Below are 26,773 nucleotides of genomic sequence, written 5' to 3' on the forward strand. Positions count from 1 at the left end.
TTAAAATTAATGAAACAATGATATCTAATTCGGTCGGTATTAGACGTTTATTTTTTCCGCGTAAAAATTTGAATGGGCGTAGAAAAATGTCTGCCACTGGGCGCTAGGGGTTACGATGCCGAAAACGTGTTTCGAGTGTACCCAACTTAATGGTGTTATATAGGTCGTGGAACTACTGTGCCCGAGTAGTCGGGACAACAGGAAATATGGCGGTATTGGGCCTAGTAAGAAGGTGAATTTTGTGTAAACCACGTTCGTTTGCGACGATCGTTCGTTCGAGCGAAGGGAAGACTTCTCTCATGAAAACGTGCAATGCTGTGTGATAACATGTGCAGTGTTTTGTGACGAAAACAACAGCCCGTCGTGGCTGAATCGGATTTTTGTTCGCTGTTGGATTGTCGTCCCACGAGACGCATAATTGGCAGTACCCTCGAGGTGGCAGGTACGCAACTCACAAAAACACCCTTTAAACATTTAATCGTTATTCATTGAACGTTTCGAAATTTTATTTGACATACCTTTATCACGAAACACGCGATGTTCTTTGTGAGTTATGTTAGTGGATCATGTATGTATCAAAGTGGAATAAGTGAATCGTTTATGACCTGATTCGGGTGTGTTCCCTGTTGTCATCAACAGGACATTGACTCTTAGGATGTTGCCCTCTTTCGACCTTCTCGTTCGGTTGTTTTGTAGTCAAATTAGAATGATAATAGAGCGATATTCATCCGACGTATTTTGCATTGTATTCATTGTTTCAAAGTAATGAAACATCGTAAAATCTTCCAGTTGAAAAATTTTCGATAATGCGATAAGAGATAAATCGATCATTGTATTTTTTATCGATAATAATGATGTTTGTTGTACGCAAACAACGTGATCAATCGCGTGTTATTGACCTGAGTTAAAAAGGCATGCTCCCTTGGTTAGCTATTTAAAGCGACTTCTCTTTGGCAATGGCCGTGAATATCTGTTCACGTCTTTTGTTCGTCCCTAAAATTAATTAACTCGTAATCGATAACGTTCGATTGTTACTTTACATACTTGATCATTGATATCAACCTTGTTATCAGTAACGAATAAAACACGGCACAATAATACGTTTTTTGTCATTCCAAATGATGAAATTACTAAACGTCATTGTATTTTTCTTTTATCTACGAAACGTTACTATGCGTGAATTTTATTATCGGTAAATTTTCGGACGATAAGGTACTTCGAAAGGAACGTTGAAAAATATTAATAGGGATAATTACACGTAATGGTAGTTACAAATAATAGAACACGAGTTATACACGTGTACGCTTGCTGGATACATAAGTGATATATAGGTCAAGCGCTCCTCAACAACGAGGTCATTGCCCCAGGATTTACCCTGTCGATAAAACAGTTGTTAATTGGCTAAACTCGTCCCATTACCCACATACGTTCCGACGATAGAGGTCACCGTTTGAGATATTCATGATTTACCTTTTCTTTTTTTCAAGATTAATTTAGAGAAAAATTGTGTAATTTGTGATTATTAAATATCATAACTCTCCACTGTAAACATCTACCGTGGATCTCCATTTAAAGCGTCATTTTCTAGAGAAAGTGCTTCTAGTACTTTTCTCTTTTTGTTAATTTTATAAAAATTAATTATGCATTAGTTATCTCAAGTAATACATAATATACGAAGCGTTCAGTGTGCGTGAACCGAATGATAATATTCTTAGCTGTAGTATTCGTGTTACTATTGTTGGAATTTATTAAGTCACTCGTTCCTTTGTTTTGACCGTGGTATGATGAATTCAGGGTCAACCCGCTTCACTCGACTTCCTTCAAACGCGATTGTGAGAAATGTCATTACCATTCAATCGACCACACATAGAGAGTTATATATATACATTCGAGACGGAATTACGACAAAGCTACTCGATATAGACGCGTCTAATCGTATCGATAAGCACGGTCGTTGTTTTAGCGGCTTACGGTATATAAGCGTTTACAAGGTTTTCATGAAAAAGAAAAATTAGCTCGTATATATGAAACCGTATTAATTGTTGTCAATAAAATGGGTTAGAACAGAACTATCTTTATCTGAACTCACAAGTTTGAAGTTTCATCGAAAAGCTTAAACTTATACTAATATTCTCGAATATAATTTTTCAATTTCCCGCGCTAGCGTCATTGTGGATAGTTTTCAAATTTTCGTAACCAGACTGCGACGTCATTTTCAACTTTCCCGCGCAAACGTTCGGTACAATTTTCGAATTTCCCGCGCTGAAATTATTTGGCGCGCTTTTTAAGTTATAATATAAAAGTATATATTTAATATGTATATTTTTCAGTTATAATTCAATCACAAAATTATTCCACACATTTTTTTTAACATAAAAATATTGCAAGAACTTTTTGTGTTAAGTCAGTACACAATCGTAACCATAAATCTTTCTGTGGCCAAGACCCGACATATTTGTGGCGTTTGAATCGATATGCATAATGATCTTAAGCAAACGTAATTAAGGCATAAATGTTGCATACATTTACAGAGAGATATGAACAGAAAGGCCGTGTCGGTTAGGTTTTATTTCTTTTTAATATCGATCGCTACAGGAGAATGGGACTTCACTCGAGTCCACTCGTAAAAGAACTGTTCAACACGCTGAATATTATTTTTAGTATATACTGTGGGTTATTCTACTGACGAATTATTAATAAATGCCAGACTATTTTTGATTAGTCGAACAGTGCCGATCGTGACCCAAATAATAGTAGCGAATGTTTATCGCGCTTAAACTGTGTCAATCTTTATTGGAAGATGTGCAGTACTAATTATTATTAGTATTAGTATTAGGTTATTTGTTAATTCGAGATATGGATATTATGAGTCTGTATATTATTATGATTATGCTGATGTAATAGCCGACTTTGTACGTTTAATGTTTGCAAGTTCTCGAATTACAAAACTTATAAAATTCTCAAAATTGATTATGTTACTAAATCCCCCAAATTCCCTAGATCACCGAATTCTTAAAAAAATTCTAAATTTTCCAAATTTTTTTAATTTCTCAACTTTTCCATTTCCCCAAATTCTCTATCTCACAAAATTTTCTAAATTTGATAAATTCCCTAAATTCCCTAAATCACCAAATTTCTTAAATATTCTAAATTTTCCAAATTTTCTAAATTTCTCAACTTCTCCAATTCTTCAAATTCCCTAACTCACTGAATTTTCTAAATTTGATAAATTCCCCAAATTCCCTAAATCACCAAAATCCTCAAATATTTTAAATTTTCTAAATTTTCTAAATTTCTCAAATTCCCCAAGTTCCCTAAATCACCAAATTTCCCAAATATTTTAAATTTTCCAAATTTTATAAATTGCTCTTCCAATTCTCCAAATTCCCTAACTCACAAAATTTTCTAAATTCCCCAAATTCTCAAAATTTCTAAAATTTCCAAATTTTGAAATTTTCCAAATTTCCATATTTTTCAAAATTTTGAATCTATCAAAGTCCTCGAATTCCCAAATACCCTAGATTCCCCAAGTTCCTCAAATCTTTGAATCTCTCAATTTTGTCAACTTCTAAAATTCTAAAAATTCCCAAATTTTCAAATTTCATCACAGAAAAGTGTGTAAAACATAATTAATGATTGTACTTAGAATCGTTCTTGTTACATTAAGACGAAAACTATAAGAACGCATAAAAAATAGTTGCGTGTCATCTTCATTCATAAAAAGAAAGATTACCCGCGATGAAAGGCGATGAATTACCCGTACGATAGTAAAAGAGTTTACGGTAAAGAATCGCTCAAAGGCATGTTCTTTTTTTCCTTCGTGTTCTTTCTTCATAGGCGCGTTCTCACTTTCAACATCATTCTGCACGTTTAACAGGCGTCATAGAGTCATAGTGGCCATTATTAAAGCCGGACGTAACTACCTAATTAGTACAGAAGGATGATCGTGGATTAAACTAGGTCAAGCGAGTGACGCGCGTACATGGTCGACCGGATAATATTTATTCTTGGCACTGCATATAACGGAGTTGCTTGCAGCTCGTAAGAATATCTCTCGTACTTCGAACACGATTTTCCGGCATCGCCTCGTCAACGTTAATTTTCTGACGTTCGTATCCCGTGATGGACTGACGCGCGGTCTACTTTGGAAAATGTTCAGATTTTTGTTTATCGATAATGAATTTGCGTAATGGTAATAGACGGTGGAGGAATGCGTCATTTTGATAGTTATCTTTTGGCGGATTTTGGGGAGTTGGTAGGTAGTGTAATAAGAGGCATGTTATTTGTCGGATAGGAGGCTCGCGGAGGTTTGATGCTGAATGGAACATTCTTCACGTTGTGTTGGCATTTGGGAATTTTAGAATTTAGGAATTTGGGAATTTGGGAATTTTGAAAGGTTGAAATTTTGAATTTATAGAATTTGCGAGTTTTATAATTTTGGATTAGTGGGAGTTGCAATTTTTGGACTTTCGGTTTTCGGAATTGAATTTTTGGAGTTTCAGTCTTTTGGAATTGAATTTTGGAATTTTGGAATTGTGAGATTTTGGAATTTTGGTATTTTTGGTTTTTGGAATTGAATTTTGGGATTTTGGAATTTTTGGATTTTCGGTCTTTTGGGATTGCATTTTGGAATTTTTGATTTGTGAGATTTTGGAATTTTGGTATTTTTGGTTTTTGGAATTGAATTTTTGGATTTCCGGACTTTTGGAATTTTGGATTTGTGAAATTTTGGAATTTTGGAATTTTGATATTTTTAGTTTTTGGAATTGAATTTTGGAATTTTTGGAGTTTCGGTCTTTTGGAATTGAATTTTGGAATGTCGGATTTGTGAAATTTTTGAAATTTGGTATTTTTGGTTTTTGGAATTGAATTTTGGGATTTTGGAATTTTTGTATTTTCGGACTTTGGGAATTCAATTTTGGAATTTTGGATTTGTGAGATTTTGAAATTTTTATATTTTTGGTTTTTGGAATTGAATTTTTGGATTTTGGAATTTTTGCACTTTCGGACTTTTGGAATTCAATTATGCAATTTTGGATTTGTGAAATATTGGAATTTTTGGATTTTTAATTTTTGAATTTGGAAAATTTGGAAAATTTGGATTTTGGATTTGTGGGTTTTTGGAAGTTTTGGATTTTTGGTTTTTGACATTGAATTTTGAGATTTATAAATTTTTGCACTTTTGGTTTTTTGGAATTAAATTATGCAATTTTGGATTTTTGAAATTTTTGAATTTTGAGAACTAGGAATTTTGGATTTTGGATTTGTGGATTTTTGAATTTATGTATTTTCAATTTTTGGAATTGAATGTTGAAATTTTGGATTTGTAAGATTTTGAATTTTTGTACTTCGGTTTTTTGAATTTTGAAAATTTTTAATTTTTGAATTTTTGTACCTTTGGTCGTTGGAATTGAATTTTGAAATTTTTGATTGGTGATATTTTTGAAATTTTTGCATTTTTGGTTTTTTGAATTTTGGAGTTTTTCGAAATTGGAATTTTGGATTTCTGAATGTAAATCATGATTTCAAAAAATGACGGACCCTTTACTCGGTGACATTTACATCCCTACTTTGTTTTCCTTCAACATTTTCCAGCTCGGTTCTTCGACCAGCTGTAGGCCGTTCAATTAATTTCCAATTAACTTATAAAGGACGGTGGACGTTATGTTAATAAGTTATTGGTATTTTCTTATTACCATCTACTTCGAATAAATTGATTTATTAGTAAGTCTTCATTAGTAAAAATAACTATCAAGGTTATACAAAAATGTCCATCATTTTGTCTTCAGAATAATAATAATTTTAGAAAGTATTCTCATTATTCATATACTGTAAATTTTTTGTGAAATCAAAATTTAATATTAGTCGTTTATAAGAACGTTCATTTTCCAAACAAAAAAAAAAACAAATATATATACTGATCGAATTGAGTAACCTCCTCCTTTTTCGAAGTCGGTTAAAAAATGATAAACTTTAGAATATAAAAATTAGTTATGCTCAACTCTCAGGAACTCTATCATTCCCATAAATAGAATACTACATATCTCCATTTTCATATCTGTACTATTTTTACCACCCTGACTGTTCTGATAATGAATTAACCTCTCATATACCACATACTATTTTTCAAATATACCCTCACAAAACTTGACAAACATTGCACTTTTCTCCTCAGCCACAAAAAGTTTCCCAATAACAATTAAAAATCATATCGAAATATCCCGATCACCAAACACGAGTAGAAATAACCCAATAAAATCTGAAGAGAAAGTCGATCTAAAAGAACGAAATTAAGAATCCTAAAATGTGCGTCGTATAGCGTCACATCTCCAAGGATGAAAAACTTTTAAATTCAGACCAATTTACTTATCTCGTTATAATTTTAAAAGCGTCGCAATAAAATCGTTGCTAATATGGAAATTTCAATCCTCGACGAGAGATAGGCTTGCTAATTAAGAAAGAAACTTGTTTACAAGTATAGAGGAAATCGAAGGATATTAAAAAAGTGATTTGATTGGGTGGAGGGGTGATTGGGTTCAACGATACCCGGTCATTCTTTCGCGCTAGTCAAATCTGCAAAAGCTGTTCGTGAATTTCTTATTTTCGTTCGGTGGTGCACCTGCCGCAGGTGCAGCTACGAGCCAATGAAATATCGTTCCAGGACAACGACCAAAAGGTTCGGTTTAACTGCTTGTACAGGTTCTTTCTAATAATTTGGACTAACTATGTTTGCAAACATGTTCACTGCGTTTGAGTGCGTTGACTCGAAGATTTCGATATGGTTGATCTAAGCGAATTGGTTTATCGGTGAACTAATTGGTAAACTTTTTATCGAATAGAAATGTTTTACTTTACGTTGTTTGTCAAATTTATTATAAATTCATTTGTTCTGCGTTCGACGTAAATGTACGTCAGTCAAAAAATTTACTTTGGTGCAATCAATTTTGATGAATAAAAATTTTATTCATTTTTTGATTTATGTCAAATTTATGATAGATGTATTTGTTCTGCGTTCGACGTATATATACGTCAATTCAAAGATTTACTATGGTGCAGTAAATTTTGATGAATGAAAATGACATCCTTTTTCGTTTTACGTAGAATTTATAATAGTAGCATTTAATCTGCGCTCGACGTATATATACGTCAATTCAAGAATTTACTTTAACGAAATAAATTTTGACGAATGAAAATGATATCTTCTTTCGTTTTACGTAGAATTTATAACAGTAACATTTAATTTGTGCTCGACGTATATATACGTCAATTCAAGAATTTACATTAACGAAATAAATTTTGACGAATGAAAATGATATCTTCTTTCGTTTTACGTAGAATTTATAACAGTAACATTTAATTTGTGCTCGACGTATATATACGTCAATTCAAGAATTTACATTAACGAAATAAATTTTGACGAATGAAAATGATATCTTCTTTCATTTTGCGTAGAATTTATAATAGTGGCATTTAAATCTACGTTCGACGTATATATACGTCAGTCAGAAAATTTACTTTGGTACAGTTAGTCTTAACGAATAAAAAATGTCACCTTTATTCGTTGTATATAGAATTTATGATAGGAACATTTACTTTGTGTTTGACGTATATATACGTCAGTGTATAATTATTTCAATGCAATTGATCTTAACGAATTGTTAACTTTAATCCAATAAAAATATCTCATTCTGCTTTACATTTTTTTAAAATTCCTAATACAAACTTTGTATTTGACGTATATATACGTCAGTTTAAAAATTTATTTCTATAAGGTTAATTTTAACGAATTAGTAATTTTTGAGAAAGATGTAACCCTTGTTTTAAGTAAAAATTATAATAGAAGCATTTTCCTTGCATTCGACGTATATATACGTCAATACAGATTCATATCAAAATGGTTAACGAATAGCTAATTTTTGTTCACAAAAAAATGTCTCATTTTACTTCCCTCTTATATATTATTAATTATAATATAATATTCTTTGAAAACGTTTCTCAAACATCTCTCCTTTAATTCAATATTAAAACTGAAAAATCATTAATATTTTCATTATCATACAGCAGTACTCAGACCTACATAAAAAGTAGTCTGCAATCAAGCGCAAAAGACTGGTACATTTGCATTTATATGGATCGTTGCAGTTGTAAACAAGTTTAAACTGCAGAAACATACATTTTTTTAGACCATTAAGTTTTTTCCCACTGTAATCTTTGATTCATCTACAACCGTTTGAAAAATATGCCTCGTCCCAGTTACGAGAAACACCCTGTACAACTGCTGAGCGAAGTCGTACCTCGAATTTCGCGTTACACAGCGAATTCGAGCATTACCCTCACGACTTCAACCCTTTGCTTTTTTAACCGATTTTCTCGAAGATCGCATCTGTTTGATCTTCACGAGGTAGGTGGTCATTTTCAATATTCTTTGCTATCAATCAATATCAAGAATTATAACTCTGTAGGCACTTTTAATATTTATGAATCAGCACATTCTACACTGTGAACCAATGATCAATTTCAAATCGATCAATCAGTTTCAGAAACCACCAATTAATTATCAATTTCAAAAATTATGAATCAGTTATCGGATTCTAGAATTATGCACCGATTGAGTTCAAGAAAAGTTAAAATAATTTTTGAAGTTAAATAAAGTTAAAGTAATTTTTGTCCAAAGAACGCGTTTTCACAAAAACGAAAATTTGACAAAAGACGGAAGAGCAGAATATCATCGTTAATACGTTGCTAGTCTGCATTTACGTAGAACATGTTATCTTATCTAGTGCAGTAAACAAGTTTCTACACTGTTGCAATTTGTATGAAAAAAATTCGAAGGAATATTTCTTGTCGGCGTAACGACGTTGTAAAAGTGTCTATCCGATATCTTCCGAAGAAGAGACACGACGAGAAGAAGAGAGAGAGAGGGAGAGATCATCGATCACGTAAAACCACGCAATTTACACGATACTTTACGTATTACGTGCATGATGTTACATTTTTGAAGTTACACGTTGTTTCAACAATTTTCCCTGATCTCACGTTCCTTCTAACAGTGAGTTAAAACGTATTTACGTATTATGTGGATTTCGATGACGAGGTAAATATTTTTAGTGCGTCAATGTTTCGTATCGTTGAGGTTTGATACGAAATTTTCAGTTGGAGAATTTTGATACGTTCAAAGGCGATGTTATGTGTTTTGGGTGGTGCTTTGGGAAATTTGGATAATTAGGGAAATTAGAAACATTTGGACAATTCGGGAAATTGGGGAAATTGGAGAAATTTGGAAAGTTAAGAAGGTTTGGAAAATGAAGGAGATTTGGGATATTGGGATATTGGGAATTTGGGAAATTGGAAATTTGAGAAAATGGAAAATTGGAGAAATTTGAAAATTTCAGAACTGGGAAATTAGGAATTTGGGGAATTGGAAAACTGGAAAATAGGAAATTTGGGAAATTGGAAAATAGGAAATTTGGAAAATTTGGGAAATTGGAAAATTGGAAAATCGGGGAACTGGGAAATTAGGAATTGGGGAATTGGAAAACTGGAAAATAGGAAATTTGGGAAACTGGAAAATAGGAAATTTGGGAAATTGGAAAATTGGAAAATCGGGGAACTGGGAAATTAGGAATTGGGGAATTGGAAAACTGGAAAATAGGAAATTTGGGAAACTGGAAAATAGGAAATTTGGGAAATTGGAAAATAGGAAATTTGGGATATTGGAAAATTGGAAATTTTGGAAATTGGAAAATTGGAAAATCGGGGAATTGGAAAACTGGAAAATAGGAAATTTGGGAAACTGGAAAACAGGAAATTTGGGAAATTGGAAAATAGGAAATTTGGGATATTGGAAAATTGGAAAATTGGAAAATCGGGGAATTGGAAAATTGGAAAATTTGGTGGCCTGAAAATTTGAAACCTACGAAATTTAGTAACTCATAAACTTAAAATCTAAAAACTTCCAAAATTGTTAAATTGAAAAATCCAAAAATCCAAAATCGAAATAAAATAACAAAAGAAAACACGTGTTTTCATGAAAGGAATTGTACATCGATTATAACTCGTCAGAATAGTAAGCACACCTTTATCTGCAGCTCGCTTGCACCGGGTCACGTGATTCAAATAACTGCACCGGTTTCTCTGTATGCAGTGCACTCTTCGCACACATTCGCGGTATAATTCGACGAATCTTTGAATAGCATCCCCTTTCTAAGACCCTAATTCAACGATAATTTCACCGCGTAGGTGTCCCGCGAATCGCGGCCCGGATATAATGCATTCAAACTGAGTAACAAAAATTGTGCTCTCACTATCTTTACTGAACCTCTTCTTTCAAAACACGAATCTATTTATAACCAAATAAATTTGTCCTCCTGCAAAATATTAACGTTTTTATTATTTTTTGTGAAGATGCACTTAATACCCTAATAATTATCATTAAGCTTTTTTTCTTTTTCATTTTAATTTTATGCAATCAATTATTTTTGTTCATTAAGAAAAATCTAAGAATAATTGTGCTAGCAAAGATCTAGAAATTTTGAAGAATTTTTTTCTTTTAAAAATGATGGAGCAATTGTTTTAAAACATTTAGCTTGTTCTATTATTGAATTGAAGTAGATGATCAATTTTTTCAAATAAAAGTATTTAATCGAGTTTTTAGAAACATTCAGCATATTTTGTTATTAAATTGAAGTAGATGAACAAATTTTATTAATGAAAGTGTTTGATCAATTTTTGAAATACATTCAGAATATTTTATTATTAAATTAAAGTAGATGAACAATTTTTTTTTTAACAAAAGTATACAATCAATTTCTTAAAAACATTCAGGACATTTTATTATCAAGTTGAAGTAAATGAACAATTTTTTCTTTAATAAAATTACGCTCAATTTTTTCATAACGTTCATATTCCACTATAAAGTGAAAACAAACAAGAAAATTTGTTTATTAATAAAGAATATAAATGTTCATCAAGAAAATGGCAATCAATGAGCCACAAAAAAATGTCAAAGTATCACGACAATCAGAATGCAGATCCCGGTATTAAACCGCATGAAAGGGTTTGGAGAACCGTCACAGCGTCATCAGAATAAAAGCCCGTGGCATTCTATTATGAAAACGTTCTAAGTCGCGATTTTGTACGTGAAAACGTATGTTTTCAGTAACAGTGTATTTTAATAAATTCTACATTTTCAAATTTCCTAATCTTCAAGTATTCAATTTTCTATATTCTAAAATTCTCAGATTTCCAAATTCTTAAGTATCCAAATTTCTATATTCCAAAATTCTCAAATTTCCAAATTCTCAAGTATCCAAATTCCTATATTCCAAAATTCTCAAATTTCCAAATTCTCAAGTATCCAATTTTCTATATTCCAAAATTTTCAAATTTCCAAATTCTCAAGTATCCACTTTTCCATATTCCAAAATTCTCAAATTTCCAAATTTTCAAGTATCCAATTCTCTATATTCCAAAATTCTTAAATTTCCAAATTCTCAAGTATCCAATTTTCCATATTCCAAAATTCTCAAATATCCAACCTCTCAAGTATCCAATTCTCTATATTCCAAAATTCTCAAATTTCCAAATTCTCAAGTATCCAATTTTCCATATTCCAAAATTCTCAAATTTCCAAATTTTCAAGTATTCAATTTTCTATATTCCAAAATTCTCAAGTATCCAATTTTCCATATTCCAAAATTCTCAGATTTCCAAATCTTCAAGTACCCCAATTTTCTATATTCCTAAATTCCCAAATATCTAAGTTTCTATATTCTCACATTCTCACATATCTAAATTCTCAGATTTCCACATTTCCATATCCCCTTAATTCTCAAATTTTCATTTTTCTCTATTTCCAAATTCTCAATTATTCAACTTTTCAAACTTCCCAAATTTTCAAGATCTCAAATTGCTTGAATGTCTGATCTTGAATGTCAAATCTAAACTCTCAAACTTCCCAAATTACTCAAATGTCCAAAGTCTCAAATCCAAACTCTCAATCTTCCCAAATGACTTAAACCTCCAAATTCTCAAATATCCCAAATTCCTTTTATAAAACATCACAACGTCATCAGAAAGACCCATGGCTTCCTCACGTGAAAGCGTTCTGTTTCGCGATTTCCACGTGAAAACGTACATTTCCAACGAGAATGTACCTTACACGTGAAAACGTACAAGTCGCGACTTATTGTCACATACCTGCACCGTACGGTTGAACGAACGTGTGGATTCGAACAAAACAAACGTTCGGTCATTGTTTTCATAGAAGAACGAGTAGCATTAACATCGGACGAATACTCGTCCTTCGAGATGCGGTATATCGCTCCAGATAATGTTCCATGGTAAGCCACGTGTACATCCTGCCCCGTGCTCCAGGGGCAAAGGACTTTGCTTCTGTCTTGCCTCTTCTCCGATGCTCTTCGCTCCTCTTCTCCATGTACATAGACAGATACACGTGTATATACAATACATATATAAGCTTGAAATCCTTCGCGATATCTATAAAGTCACCGCGAACTTTCGCGATTACATTTCCGTGAAGGAATGTTACCGGTGCGCGACGATACTCGTGCGGAGAAATAAGTTCGATGCTACCTGAGGAGTGGTGAGTGGACCGAGTTTCAAATTTTGAAGATTTTACATGGTACATTATGGATGTGACAAGTTAGGGTATTATGTAAAATCAGATAGGATCAGTATTTTTGCTGTACGAAATAATTTTGGTGTTTTAGGAATATTTTTTTAAATTGATTTTTGGTAACAAGTAATGATTGAACCAAATTTGTGCATGATGGATTTTTAATAGTGAACTCAGTTATTTTTATTAAAAATACGCAAATATTACAAGAAGATGCCGGGCATCGTAAAACGTGAAGTCACCAACAGTTCTCAAAACACAAAACGCTGCACGGCAACCAAAAACAGAAAACGAAGGACCGCGAATTTCTTCGTTTAAGAGTTTTAAAAGCGCGTAAATTCAAAACTCCAACAGTATGTTATGTGAAATATATAAAATATACACATATATAATTAAGATTATGTCAAATTTGTGGTGGACAGCCATTTTTAGGTAAGCTTGTCTTAACAATATTCGTTGAAATTGATTTTTGGTAGCAAGTAATGGTTGGACCAAGTTTGTACATTATGTAAAATATATATATAATTAAGATTATATCAAATTTGTGTTGGACAGCCATTTTTAGGTAAAACTTGTCTTAACAATATTCGTTGAAATTGATTTTTGGTAGCAAGTAATGGTTGGACCAAGTTTGTACATTATGTAAAATATATACATAATTAAGATTATGTCAAATTTGTGTTGGACAGCCATTTTTAGGTAAAACTTGTCTTAACAATATTCGTTGAAATTGATTTTTAGTAACAAGTAATGGTTGGTTCAAGTTCGAGCAAAAATTTCGAAGAAGATTTAATATGTTAAACTCTGCACGTAACAAGTTATAATATTATGTAAAACTTACGTTAGACAGCCATTTTTGTGTAAATCTTGTTTTAATAATATTCATTGAAATTAATTTTTGGTAGCAATTAATGTTTGCATGAAGTTCAAACAAATATTTCAAAGGTATAACACGTTGAACTTTGACCCTAACAAGTTTGAATATTATATAAAATCTGCTCAGGTCAGCCATTTTTGTGTAAAGCTTTTAATAATATTTCTTTTACATGGTAGAATGCTTAGTTGAAGTTTTGGTATTTATTTACTTTTACACATTATTTTCAATATAAAAGTAATTAATAATATTTGTCGAGGTTGTTATAGGTGAGAAGTAATTAGGTGCATTCTTTATGATTTTTGAATTATTTGGATTTTATTAATAGAATAGTAGAATAGGTAAATAGGAGAATAGTAGTTTAAGGAAATAGTAGAATGCTAATGTAGTTGTATAGTGAAATAGTAAAATAGTAGTATCGTAGTATAGTAATATTGTAGAATAGTAGTATAGTAATATTGTAGTATAGTAGTATAGTAGTATAGTAGTACAGTAGCATAGTAGTATAGTAGTATAGTAGTACAGCAGTATAGTAGTATAGTAGCATAGTAATATAGCAGTATAGAAGTATAGTAGTATAGTAATATAGTAGTATAGTAGTATAGTAGTATAGTAGTATAGTAATATAGTAGTATAGTAATACTGTAGTATAGTAGCATAGTAGTGCATTAGTACAGTAGAATAGCAAGACAGTAGTATAATGGAATAGAAGTGGAGTAGGATAGTAATACAGTAGTATAGTAGAATAGTAATACAGTAGTGTAGTAGAATAGGATAGTAGTACAGTAGAATAGTAATACAGTAGTGTAGTGGAATAGGATAGCAGTGCAATAGAATAGTAATACAGTAGTATAATAGAATAATAGAGGAGTAGGATAGTAATACAGTAGTATAGTAGAATAGTAGTGAAGTAGGATAGTAGTATGGTAAAGTAGTAGATTAGTAGTGTAGTAAAGTAGTAGAATAGTAGTATAATGGTATTGTGGAACAGTAGGATATTGGAATAGTAGTCTAACGAAGTAATAATATAGTAGTGTAGTGGTATAGTAATCCTAATATAATGACATAACAAAGTAATATAGTAATAGTATAGTGGTATGTTAAAGTAATAAAATAGTACTATAGTGATTTAATAAAATAGTAGAGTACTCCTATAGTGATACGATGAAACAATATGGTAATAGTACAGTGGTACGTTAAAGTAATAAAATAGTAGTATAGTGGTTTAATAAAATAGTAGAGTACTCCTACAGTGATACGATGAAACAATATAGTAATAGTACAGTGGTACATTAAAGTAATAAAATAGTAGTATAGTGGTTTAATAAAATAGTAGAATACTCCTATACTAATACGATGAAGTAGTAGAATAGTATTTCAATAGTATAATGAAATAATAAAGTAGTAGTCCACCATTACAGCGAAATACTATAATACTAGTATAACCACACAATACAATAGTACAACGAAGCAGTATAATACAAGTACAATGACACAGTAAAATAATAGAACATCAGTCTAAGTCACGTGACTTCTACCCCGCACACCCCAATATCAGCGCCAAATAAGAAATCAGACTTCCCGATTAACCGATTGATCTCGTCCACTTGAAAATCGGGTACGAAGCTGATAATATCGACACGATTGAACGAAGAGTAGCTAGTCAGAAAGTAAAGTCAATTGGTTAGGTGAGCGTCGTTAACCGAGCGTCGCTACTCGAGAAAAGAAGACTGAGAAACGACGCGACAGGCGGTCGCGCGTGCACCGACACGGCCCACAGTTTCGTCCGTCGTTGATCACGAACGTGTCGATCGTCGACCAGACCTAAAACACATGCATACATCTCAGGGGTTATCCTCGTGTAACCATACTTTCGTTCTCTTTCTGTCTCTTCTCTTTTCCCCCGTTGACTCGTGCATTCCTCCGTCCGTGCTTACGGTTTACCCTACGCTCGACCAGGAACAACCCCCGAAAATCAGCCCCCGAATGAACAAAGAGAGTCTAGTGTCTAGACGGCTGGATATTACCGGCGACGACAACGACATGCACACACTGTGTTTTCGTATTTTCTTTGTTTCTTTCGCTCGCTCGATATTCTACTACCCGCCCGTTTATGCTTCGTATTTTTAACGAAGCCCCCGCTTAGGGAACGTAATACGGCCTACGGATTTCGTTAACTGCTCGAGCACTAGGCTCCGATGTGTACACTCAGCAGAAACTGTTCGTGGTTTAAGGGCGCGTTTCTGCCAGAGGATACGGGAGGGTGAGCTACTGTAATTAACCCTAGATTTATGGACTTTCATGAACACTTGCAGATTTTTATATTTTCTATTTACTGTATTTTTGGATTTTTTAATTTTTAGTTTAATGTAGTTTTGGAGTTTTTAATTTTCAATTTACTGTATTTTTGGATTTTTTAATTTTCAATTTACGGTATTTTTGGATTTTTCAATTTTTAATTTACTGTATTTTTGGATTTTTCAAGTTTTAATTTACGGTATTTTTGGATTTTTCAATTTTTAATTTACGGTATTTTTGGATTTTTCAATTTTTAATTTACTGTATTCTTGGATTTTAAAATTTTCAATTTACGGTATTTTTGGATTTTTCAAGTTCTAATTTACTGTATTCTTGGATTTTTCAATTTTCAATTTACTGTATTTTTAGATTTTTTAGAATTACTGTATTTTGCGATTAGTAATTTATCAGATTTCTGGATTTGGATTTTAGTGATCTGGTAATTCAGAAATGTAGAGATTCATAAAGTTTTTAGATTATCAAATTTTTGAATTATTAAGTTATTGAATTTCTGAATTTTTAGATTGTCAGATTTCTAAATTTTTTAATAGTACAATTTGTAAATGATCAAATTGTTAAATTTCTCAATTATTAAATTGTGAAATTTTTGAATTCTTAAATTGTCAAATTTCTAAGTTATCAAATTGTCAAATTTCTAAATTACCAGATTGTTAGATTTCTAAATTTTCAAATAGTATAATTTGTAAATTATCAAATTGTTAAATTTCTCAATTATTAAACTGTGAAATTTTTGAATTTCTAAATTGTCAAATTTCTAAGTTATCAAATTGTCAATTGTCTGAATTACCAGATTGTTGGATTTCTAAATTTTCAAATAGTACAATTTGTAAATTATCAAATTGTTAAATTTCTCAATTATTAAATTGTCAAATTTCTAAGTTATCAAATTGTCAATTGTCTGAATTACCAGATTGTTGGATTTCTAAATTATCAAATTGTCAAATGTCCAATCATCAAATTACCTCAGTTGTCCAATCATCAAATTTTTGAATTTCTAAATTATCAAATTTCTAAGTCATCAAACTGTCAAATGTCTGAATTACCAGATTGTTAGATTCCTAAATTATCAAATAGTCTAATTTCTAAATTATCAAATTGTCAAATGTCCAATCATCAAATTACCTCAGTTGTCCAATCACAAAATTCTTGAATTTCCAAATTATCAAATTTCCATCATACCAAATTTCAAATTTTCGATCACACTTTATTTTCAATTTAAAAGTAACTGCAAACAGAATGTAAACCCAGGGATAAAGAAGATAGCCACAAGAATATTTATTGAAAATGAACTCATCTCATGGTTGCTCATCTCCGTTCGAAAGCGAGTGCATCGGACGTAAGTTACCTCTCGTCATCTTATCAGTTCTGTTGCATAGCGCGTACGCAGCGGAACATAGTGATAGTAGAACGATGTCGACGACCCGGTATATCAACACAGACCTACCTGACGCCACTTTCATGATACCGTATGCAAGATGATTTAAAAAGAGCTCTAAAAAATACCTTTCAAATTTTTAAATACATAATTACCAAAATTACCAAATTACTAAAATTGCATTCAATTGCAAACAATAATTAGTAAAAATGATGGGAATAGAATGTTCAACAGGAGGACATGGGTTCAAGAACCCCTGCCCTAGATCAAACACGATATCAAATAAAGGATATCACATATTTGTATCCTCTTCCGCATTCATCTATAGCGGCATTAACGATAAGATACCATAATTTTCTATTTAGTTCTATTTAGTAAAGTAGTTCGTGCATCGATTGCTAAGCATTTTGGTGAAATAGAGTTTCCTATTTATCAGACCGATAAGGATGTTCTTTATGTATCGACTTCCGTCACATTCCTCGGAATAGTTGCGTTGGTACAATAGTCCTCTGTATCCTTTATTTCTGTGCATCTCGAAAAGTTTCTGTATATTCATTTTTTGGAAGGATTTGATTTAACAGATTTTAATTCTTGCAAATTTAAGACGGGCGATGCTTGTGAATTTTTCGGATTTTTCTGTTGTCATAGGTTTATTAAATTATGTAAAAAAATTCGAGAGACACGTGCGTACTTAGGACGCATAAAGAAGAATAACGAAGGAACGTAACGTTTGCAAGAGACTCGATAAAAATTCTGATAGCAGACTCGGTAGCCATTGAATACTGATATCGATTGAGAGATGCAATCTTATTGAATGGAACAGCGAGGGTTCTTTATGCTCTCAGAATAATCGATGCACACTTGGATACAATGCAGCTCTCAATTTAAAAAATTTTCTAATTTTTTACTTTCAAACTTATATACTTCTAAATTCTCAAATATTCAAATTTTCAAGTATTTTTAAATTTCTATACTTCAGAATTCTCAAGTATGCAAATTTTTATATTCCAAAATTCTCAAATTGCCAAGTTTCAAATTTTTCAAATTACTTAAACATCTAAAGTCTCAAATTTTCCAAATTACTCAAATATCGAAAGTCTCAAATTTTCTTAACACTCAAACATTCCAAATTACTTGAATCTCTAAATTCTCATATTTCCCACATTCTCAAATTGCTGAAATTGCTCAAATTTCCAAAATTACTCACATACGCAAATAGCCGAAATTCCTCAAATCCCCAAAATCATAAAATCCTCGAATACCGAACATTTCCACGTGGCGCAATCAATGGCATACGCATACATATCGAAGTTCATCCCAACCCGTGTCCCTTGTAACGGGATTGCATGATCGTGGAAATCAAAAGCACTTTGATCCCAAGTTACATCGGTTGATTGTTTCGTATTAATGTTGTTATCCAAGAGAATACGCAATCGGCCCACGCGATGTTGTTTCATTCGCGAGCACGTATCTCGAATTACTTCGATTGCACTGCATCGATGAGCATTGTGGGTGTCGATTTAACGTCGTTGTTCGCCAGCAAATTACACCCATGCAGAAACGGAATTTCGTTTTGCTACATCGAAACAGTATCGCTAATAATTGCTACTGTGGCTCCCGCTGATATATTCGCTTCGATTGTTCATTTTAAATTCGATTATTTTTGGTTGTCTTCTGGTATTGGGTTTAGCATATTGTTTAGCATGTTGTATTTGGTATTTAGGTATACAAGATGAGAGACAGTTCAAAGATTAGCCAGCAAGCTTTGATTTGAATATATTTTTGATAAAAGTAAGTTTTGTGATGATTATATTTTTGATAATTATTGTGAAGTATTAAGAGAAGTATTAAAAGCATTATGAAGTTTTTAGTAGTCTGAGAAGTAGTCTCAGTTTAGTATTTGTACCATAGAACTTCATATTATTATTACTGTCGTTTATTTAACAAATATATTATAATATCAAGTGTATTATACTATATGTATTATATGTATTATATTATACAGGGTATCTCACAACTAGTGTCCCTGAAATAAGAGGTAGCTGACGTGATTCTGAATAAGATTTCCCTTTGCAAAAATGGGATTTGAAGCTTCGTTTTTGAATTATTAAGGAAAAACACGGACCAATCAGAGCGCGAGGATTGCACGTGCGCAGACGCGAGAACGACAGCTTCGGATAACGCGTAGTTATCCAACGCGTGGTAATCCAACGCGTAGTAATGCAACGTGTGCTAATGCAACGCGTGGTAATCCCACACGTAGTAATACAATGCGTAGTAATCCAACGCGTACTAATACAGCGTGTGGATATCCAACGCGTAGTAATCTAGCGCGTGCATATTCTACGCGTAGTAATCCAACGCGTAATAATGCAACGCGTGGTAATTCTAAGCGTAGGAATCTAATGCGTGGTAATCTAACGCGTAGTAATCCAGCATGTGGATATCTAACGCGTAGTAATCCAACGCGTGGATATTCGACGCATAGTAGTCCAACGCGTAGTAATGCAACGTGTGGTAATGCAACGCGTGGTAATCCTACGCGTAGTAATCCAATGCGTAGTAATCCAACGCGTACTAATACAGCGTGTGGATATCCAACGCGTAGTAATCTAGCGCGTGCATATTCGACGCGTAGTAATCCAACGCGTAATAATGCAACGCGTGGTAATTCTAAGCGTAGGAATCTAATGCGTGGTAATCTAACGCGTAGTAATCCAGCATGTGGATATCCAACGCGTAGTAATCCAACGCGTGGATATTCGACGCGTAGTAGTCCAACGCGTAATAATCCTCTGATTGGTCTGTGTTTTTCCTTAATAATTCAAAAACGAAGCTTCGAACCCCATTTTTGCTAAGGGAAATCTTATTCAGAATCGCGTCACCTACCCCCCATTTCGGGGATATTAGCTGTGAGACACTCTGTATACATAATATTAATAATAAGTTACAATATAAATTATAAATATGTATCATAACATTAATCATCGTTGTCTGTATACAATGTATACATTATATGACTTCACCTTCATGAAATTCTACAATATATTAATTTTGAAATTTACCTGAGTAAAGTCATATACATATTAATTAATATTCCCTTAGTTAAAAACCCGCGTAGCATGTTATTAATCTAATACAAATATTTGTAAACTATTCTTCACAGGAAAGTGTAACTCTTCCCTAGATAAAGTGCCTAGTTACATAAAAGTGTCTATAAAATAGATATGTGTTGACATTAAAATATCAGACTTGCTACATTTTCCTCGAATCCCATCAAGGATGTCCACGATCGAGTGATTTATCGAAGAGTTGTTTGAATTCTTTCTCTTCAGACATTATGCCCGTTAAGCTGACATTTTGCAGCATTCTCAACATAATTCGCGCAGCGATTGTAGCAGGGTTTTTTACTCGATGTCGAGTTGTCACTGCATATTTTCACAGTGGTTTTATCAGCGTACATCATTTATTTATGTTATCAATCAATCGATGTCATCGTTGTCATTGGACGTGTCCTTTCGCTGCTATTGAAAGTATTATCGTTTTTTCACCTTGTTTCTGCACTCGGAAAAATATTTGCGAAGAATGTCGGTTGAAAGAAAATAATAATTCTTTGTGCGATTCGTCACATAACGATGGTATTTGTTTGATCCCGTTGCAGGAAAAATCTAAAAAATGAAGGATGACGTGGACGAGGACGATGCTGGCGCTTTGTCTTCAACATCTGCGCCGGAAACGACCATCTCCTACGGGTAAGAATGCAACTTTTCTATGTTAAATAATTCTCAAGGTTTCGGTTCTATTTCGATTCTACCAAACCCATTCACCGATCGCTTACCGTTCTACGATTTTCATATTTGTTTCGATAGCTGTGCTAGATATTCAACTTCCTGCAATTTTTAATTTCTAAATACACCAATTTTCCAATTACTAAACTACTAAATTTCCATACTTCAATTTCCAAATATTCAAATTTTTTAATTTCTAAATTTCACATTTATGTCAGACTTTCAAATATCTAACTTTCCAAATCTTTAACAAGTATCCAAAGCTCAAAAATATTTCTAAATCCTCTATTTAAAAAATCATAAAGATAGAACTATCTACGTTCATAAATTTCCAGTGAAATTACACTGCAAAATTACGCAACTGTCTTTAAAAAAAGAATTACAATAAAAATGACGTTCTAAACAAAGTAATCTAAAAGATATCCATAACAGTACATAAAATATCACCAGCCTTTAAAACCCGTTTTTCTTGAAAGCATCGAACACTTACAGTCATTTGCTGTAAGTCACCGATACATTTGCATGTAACTGCATGAATAATCGAAAAATGACAAAATGCGGAACAGCCGATAAGCGGTAAAATGCTCGATAACGTTCTCATACGCCGCGGTACTCGAATTCTCGCGCGCAAATTCGTTTCTTATCAGGCGAGTTGGAAACAGCCTTATACAAGGGATCCGCCTAAAACCGTGTTGTTATCACGCAGCGCGGTCCGAGCGCGGCCAGTATTGGAAGGCAGTAAGCGACTCTGCGATTGGTCCTTCAGCGCCGAGTGGGTGGAGTGGGGGTTCGTGCGCTGATTGTAGCGGGGAGTGGGGGCAGCGCTCAGCCGGCAGTTCGCGTTCGACTACCGTGCGCGTTGCATCTTGTAATACGCGTGTTCCTTTTCGAGTGTTCTGATCAACACTGCTCTCGAATAGTTGCGCTACCGGCGTGTTCTATCATTGACAATTAAAGAAACTGTGCGGTGTACTTATACAACGCTGTTCAACTGCCTGTCGACTATAAACGTAAATAGAGGAAGTGACGTTTATCGAGTCGTCTCGTATCTGCAGTATGCATAGTCATCGCGTATTTTCTCCGTTCTAAGAGGCATTTAGGACAGTGTGTCAAGGCCGAAGATTCCTCGGTGAAACATTGTCTGACACGAGTGTTGCTTTATCGCACGATGTAACGGAACGAGACGGCGGAGGAGGAGGAGGAGGCCATCGTGTGTGCATCTCGGTCGAATGTTATTGATCGTGGCCGTCGATCGATGCCCTCTCGCGATCGCTCCGGTTTCCTGCTGCGTCGTCGGGATCTAGAACACGGTGTCAAGGTCGTGAGTCTGGCGAACGAATCGGTGGACGTGTTCGCGGACGAGACTCGTACGTGATGCGATGCGGACGGCGTTTTTTCGCGCGATTGTCAAACGTGTCCGATGATTATTGAGAGAAGCAAGAAGGTTACGGCTGCGTCCCGCGCGATGGAACGCGTCACTCGCGTGACATATCGTAGCATCCACGAAGGACGATACGTTTCTGCACATTTTCTCGCGTCTTCGCTGGCGGCGTAACTTAATCGCGTGCGTAATACATGCAGCGGCACTGACGTAACAATTAGGCGGTTCTTTTATTCCCGACGCCGATTTTCGCCGAATGTTTGCTCCGAGTCCGACGCAGATAAAGAGACTTTTTTATCTGTCCGCGAAGAAACGAGACGAGCGATCGGACGGGCAAGATTAACCGGCGACCTAGCTAATTTTAATTCGGCCAACAAACAAGCCGCGAAGTTGTCGCGCGATAACGGACAGACACGCCACGGCCGCGACGTCGACTTTGTCGCAGTTGTCTGTTCTCCAATATGGCGAACGACGCCGAGGACGAGTCCAGTGTTTCGAACGTTTGTTTGTCGGACTGAGCGACGATCGCCGGTGTGCGTGCACTCGTGAAAGTGATCGAGAAAACGTTTGTCGGGGGTGTTAAATGGATAATACGGTCGAGGATGATCGGTGACGATGATCTATGGGATAAGGATCTCCATTGTAAACACACGAGGGAACTTAGAGGCCAACTTGCGAACTAATTTGTGCGCCGTTGAAACGTACCGTTGATATATCGTATCAAATCGTTCTAAAAGTGGCAGCAACAATGTGGAGGGAACAGGAGGTATACCTGCACCCCCAGCATCCGCAACAGGAAAGTCTTCATCCTGGGATCATCGCCACTGTGGACAGGACGCATCATCGAGCCACAACCATGGATTTGCCTGGTCCAAGGTCAGACTCGTTGTTCTATTAATGAAATATGCACCGAGGATGCGTCAAGGTGAACGGATATGCGTGTGACGTTAACCCTTTTGCTGTGGCGCCTGTTTCTGCATCGTTTGCCAATCGATTATCTATTACCTGATAAATTATTTAGTTATTTTCTTTATGCGGAAACATTTGTGCTTTGAGGAATTTACTGGGATACTACTTTGGTAATTATTTATGGATTATGGGATGTTTGAGAAACAGAGTTTGATTTTTGAATTTTTGAACAAGTTTAGGGAACGACAGGTGTATAAATGACTTAGAGGTTATGCAGTAAATGATTTGGAGGTGATAGGTTGACTTCGTTATAAAGAAAATTTGAAACTTCTTGAAGCTTTGAAAATTCTTATATTTTTGAGTTTTTAAATTTTTAATTTTTATTAACTTGCAATATCTACAAATTCCTAAATCTCCAAACCTTGAAATTTTCAAATTCTCCAACCTCAAAATTACCAAGTTTCCAAAGTTCTAAATTCTAAATATTAAAATTTATACATGCTCAGTTTTGAAATTTTTAAACTTGAAAACTCATGAATATGAAAAGCTTGAAAATACTAGAATTTTTCCCGCAGTCTCTATTTTTCCGTAAAGAAGTTTACGATTGCTTATCAACGCAGTATGAAAACATAATATACTTCGTCAAAAGCTACAACTTGCATTTCATAATCTCAGGAATGATATTTTTAAAAGCAAGAATTTAGGACGACTTTTGTTGGACTCGTACAATGGTATTACGCTGATAATTCGGTTAAAAGTCCGATGTTGATTATGCATTGTTTACTTCACCCTTGTTTGCCAACGCAAGTAAAAAATTTCGTATAAATTACGTCTAGATTATTTGTTGTTACCGTGCTATCATTTACATGAAATACATTTTTATGCGATTATGTTTGTAAACGAAATAATCATCGGTTTTTTCAAAACAACTTCATTTTGCATCCCTTTGCAATTTTGAATTTTTATATTTATAAATTTGGGGATTTTGGGATTGACAGATTGAAGAATTTGATAAATTTGAAGTATTGAAGGAAAGTTGTGGTTTGGAAAATTTAGGGATATTTGGAAGTTTGAATATTTGGAAATTTAGAGGACTTAGGGATATATGTAAGTGTGGAAATTTAGAGAATTTAGGGAAATTTGTAAGTCTGGAAATTTAGGGAATCTAGGGATTTTTGTAAGCTTGAAAATTTGTAAAATTTGAAACTTGCAAATTTAAAAAAAATTGCAAATATTTAAAAATATGAAAACTTAAATAATTTCTAAAATTCAAAACTTGTAAAAATTTGTAAATCTACAGAATTAAAAAATTCGTAAAATTAAAATAAAATTGTTTCTCCGTTCGAATATTGAGTTAAGTAACTCAACGTACGATTAAAGCAAAAGGGTTAGCGTCAATTGTATCGCGTTATCAATCCTCGGTTTCTTTTCTATTCCGTTTAATCGCATCGTGTACAACACACGTCCAGTTGTCCAGAAAACTGAATGCAAGATAGAACGGTGCAAATTATAATACACGAAGGCTGGAGCACACAGAGATTGCAAAGGTCACGATATTGCTTCAACCTTGCAATCTATATTCTACCAAGTCGAACACAGATAACAGTTGACATTATGTTTATTATCTATGTGTATTAACTGTCCTCGGAGAGTTGACTGTAATGGGTCAGTCGATCGCTCTACGGAGTGATCCATTTAAAACGGGTAATAATGTTTACTCAAAAATTTTGCATATAAATTGTGGTTCCATTATCGAGTTATTGATGTACATTGTATATTCTATAATGTATGTTGTAAATTCTTAACGGTGAAACGAAACTGGTTATTTAGAGATAAGCATTGGGAATGTTGTCTTATAGTACATGGTATATAGTAGGTAATATGTGATAATATTATTTTTATATATGTTACAATGCTATTGTATATTATAATGTACAGGGCGTTTCACAATTAGTGTTCCTGAAATGGGGGGTAGCTGACGTGATTCTGAATAAGATTTCCCTTTGCAAAAATGGGGTTCGAAGCTTCGTTTTTGAATTATTAAGGAAAAACACGGACCAATCAGAGCGCGAGGATTATTACGCGTTGGACTACTACGCGTCGAATATCCACGCGTTGGATTACTACGCGTTGGATATCCACATGCTGGATTACTACGCGTTAGATTACTACGCATTAGATTCCTACGCTTAGAATTACCACGCGTTGCATTATTACGCGTTGGATTACTACGCGTAGAATATGCACGCGCTAGATTACTACGCGTTGGATATCCACACGCTGTATTAGTACGCGTTGGATTACTACGCATTGGATTACTATGCGTAGGATTACCACGCGTTGCATTACCACACGTTGCATTACTACGCGTTGGACTACTACGCGTCGAATATCCACGCGTTGGATTACTACGCGTTAAATATCCACATGCTGGATTACTACGCGTTATATTACCACGCATTAGATTCCTACGCTTAGAATTACCACGCGTTGCATTATTACGCGTTGGATTACTACGCGTAGAATATGCACGCGCTAGATTACTACGCGTTGGATATCCACACGCTGTATTAGTACGCGTTGGATTTCTACGCATTGGATTACTATGTGTAGGATTACCACGCGTTGCATTACCACACGTTGCATTACTACGCGTTGGACTACTACGCGTCGAATATCCACGCGTTGGATTACTACGCGTTGGATATCCACATGCTGGATTACTACGCGTTAGATTACCACGCATTAGATTCCTACGCTTAGAATTACCACGCGTTGCATTATTACGCGTTGGATTACTACGCGTCGAATATGCACGCGTTAGATTACTGCGCGTTGGATATCCACACGTTGTATTAGTACGCGTTGGATTACTACGCATTGGATTACTACGTGTGGGATTACCACGCTTTGCATTACCACTCGTTGCATTACTACGCGTTGGATTACCACGCGTTGGATAACTACGCGTTATCCGAAGGTGCCGTTCTCGCGTCTGCGCATGCGTAATTCTCGCGCTCTGGTTGGTCCCTGTTTTTTCTTAATAATTCAAAAACGAAGCTTCAAGCCCCATTTTTGCAAAGGGAAATCTTATTCAGAATTACGTCAGCTACCTCCCATTTCAGGGACACTAGTTGTGAGACACCCTGTATATTATATTTCTTATAACCTGATAAAAACTGCTGAATTGTTTTTATTATAAATTTAAAGACTCATGAATTTGATAAGTGGTTGAAGTACCTCAGATTCGGGAGATCAGATGATTAATCAGCAAGAGTTTGTTCATATTTAAGGCTAACCCCTTATACTACAATATTATGACGCACTCGTGACGCATCTTAGTTCGTGACAAACCGCCCTCATAATTTCATTGCAATTTGCATTCAGATCTAATTACAATCTTGATAATCAAGGATCGCGGAATACAAAACCTGTCTAACTTTTCAATTTTTTTGTCTTAAGTTTGTAGTAGTAATTAAACTGCGACGCA

General features: G+C 34.2%; 1 protein-coding gene across 2 annotated transcripts in view; it reads left to right on the plus strand.

Annotated features, from left to right (window-relative positions):
- The first annotated feature begins 166 nt into the window (after positions 1-166).
- The window catches only part of LOC100884063 (uncharacterized), a 113,406-nt gene continuing 86,799 nt past the window's right edge, over positions 167-26,773 (plus strand). The window contains exons 1-2 of one of the 2 annotated variants that reach the window (XM_003702096.3): positions 167-442; positions 20,867-20,957. In XM_003702096.3, coding sequence (XP_003702144.2) covers positions 20,881-20,957 — 77 coding nt within the window. In that variant the 5' untranslated portion in view covers positions 167-442; positions 20,867-20,880. Of the gene's footprint in view, positions 443-20,866; positions 20,958-21,815; positions 23,251-26,773 lie in introns of those variants that run through there. The other variant, XM_012282503.2, reaches the window with a different exon arrangement.

The sequence above is a fragment of the Megachile rotundata genome, chromosome 3 (genome assembly GCF_050947335.1).
Source record: "Megachile rotundata isolate GNS110a chromosome 3, iyMegRotu1, whole genome shotgun sequence".
Taxonomy (NCBI): Eukaryota; Metazoa; Arthropoda; class Insecta; order Hymenoptera; family Megachilidae; genus Megachile; species Megachile rotundata.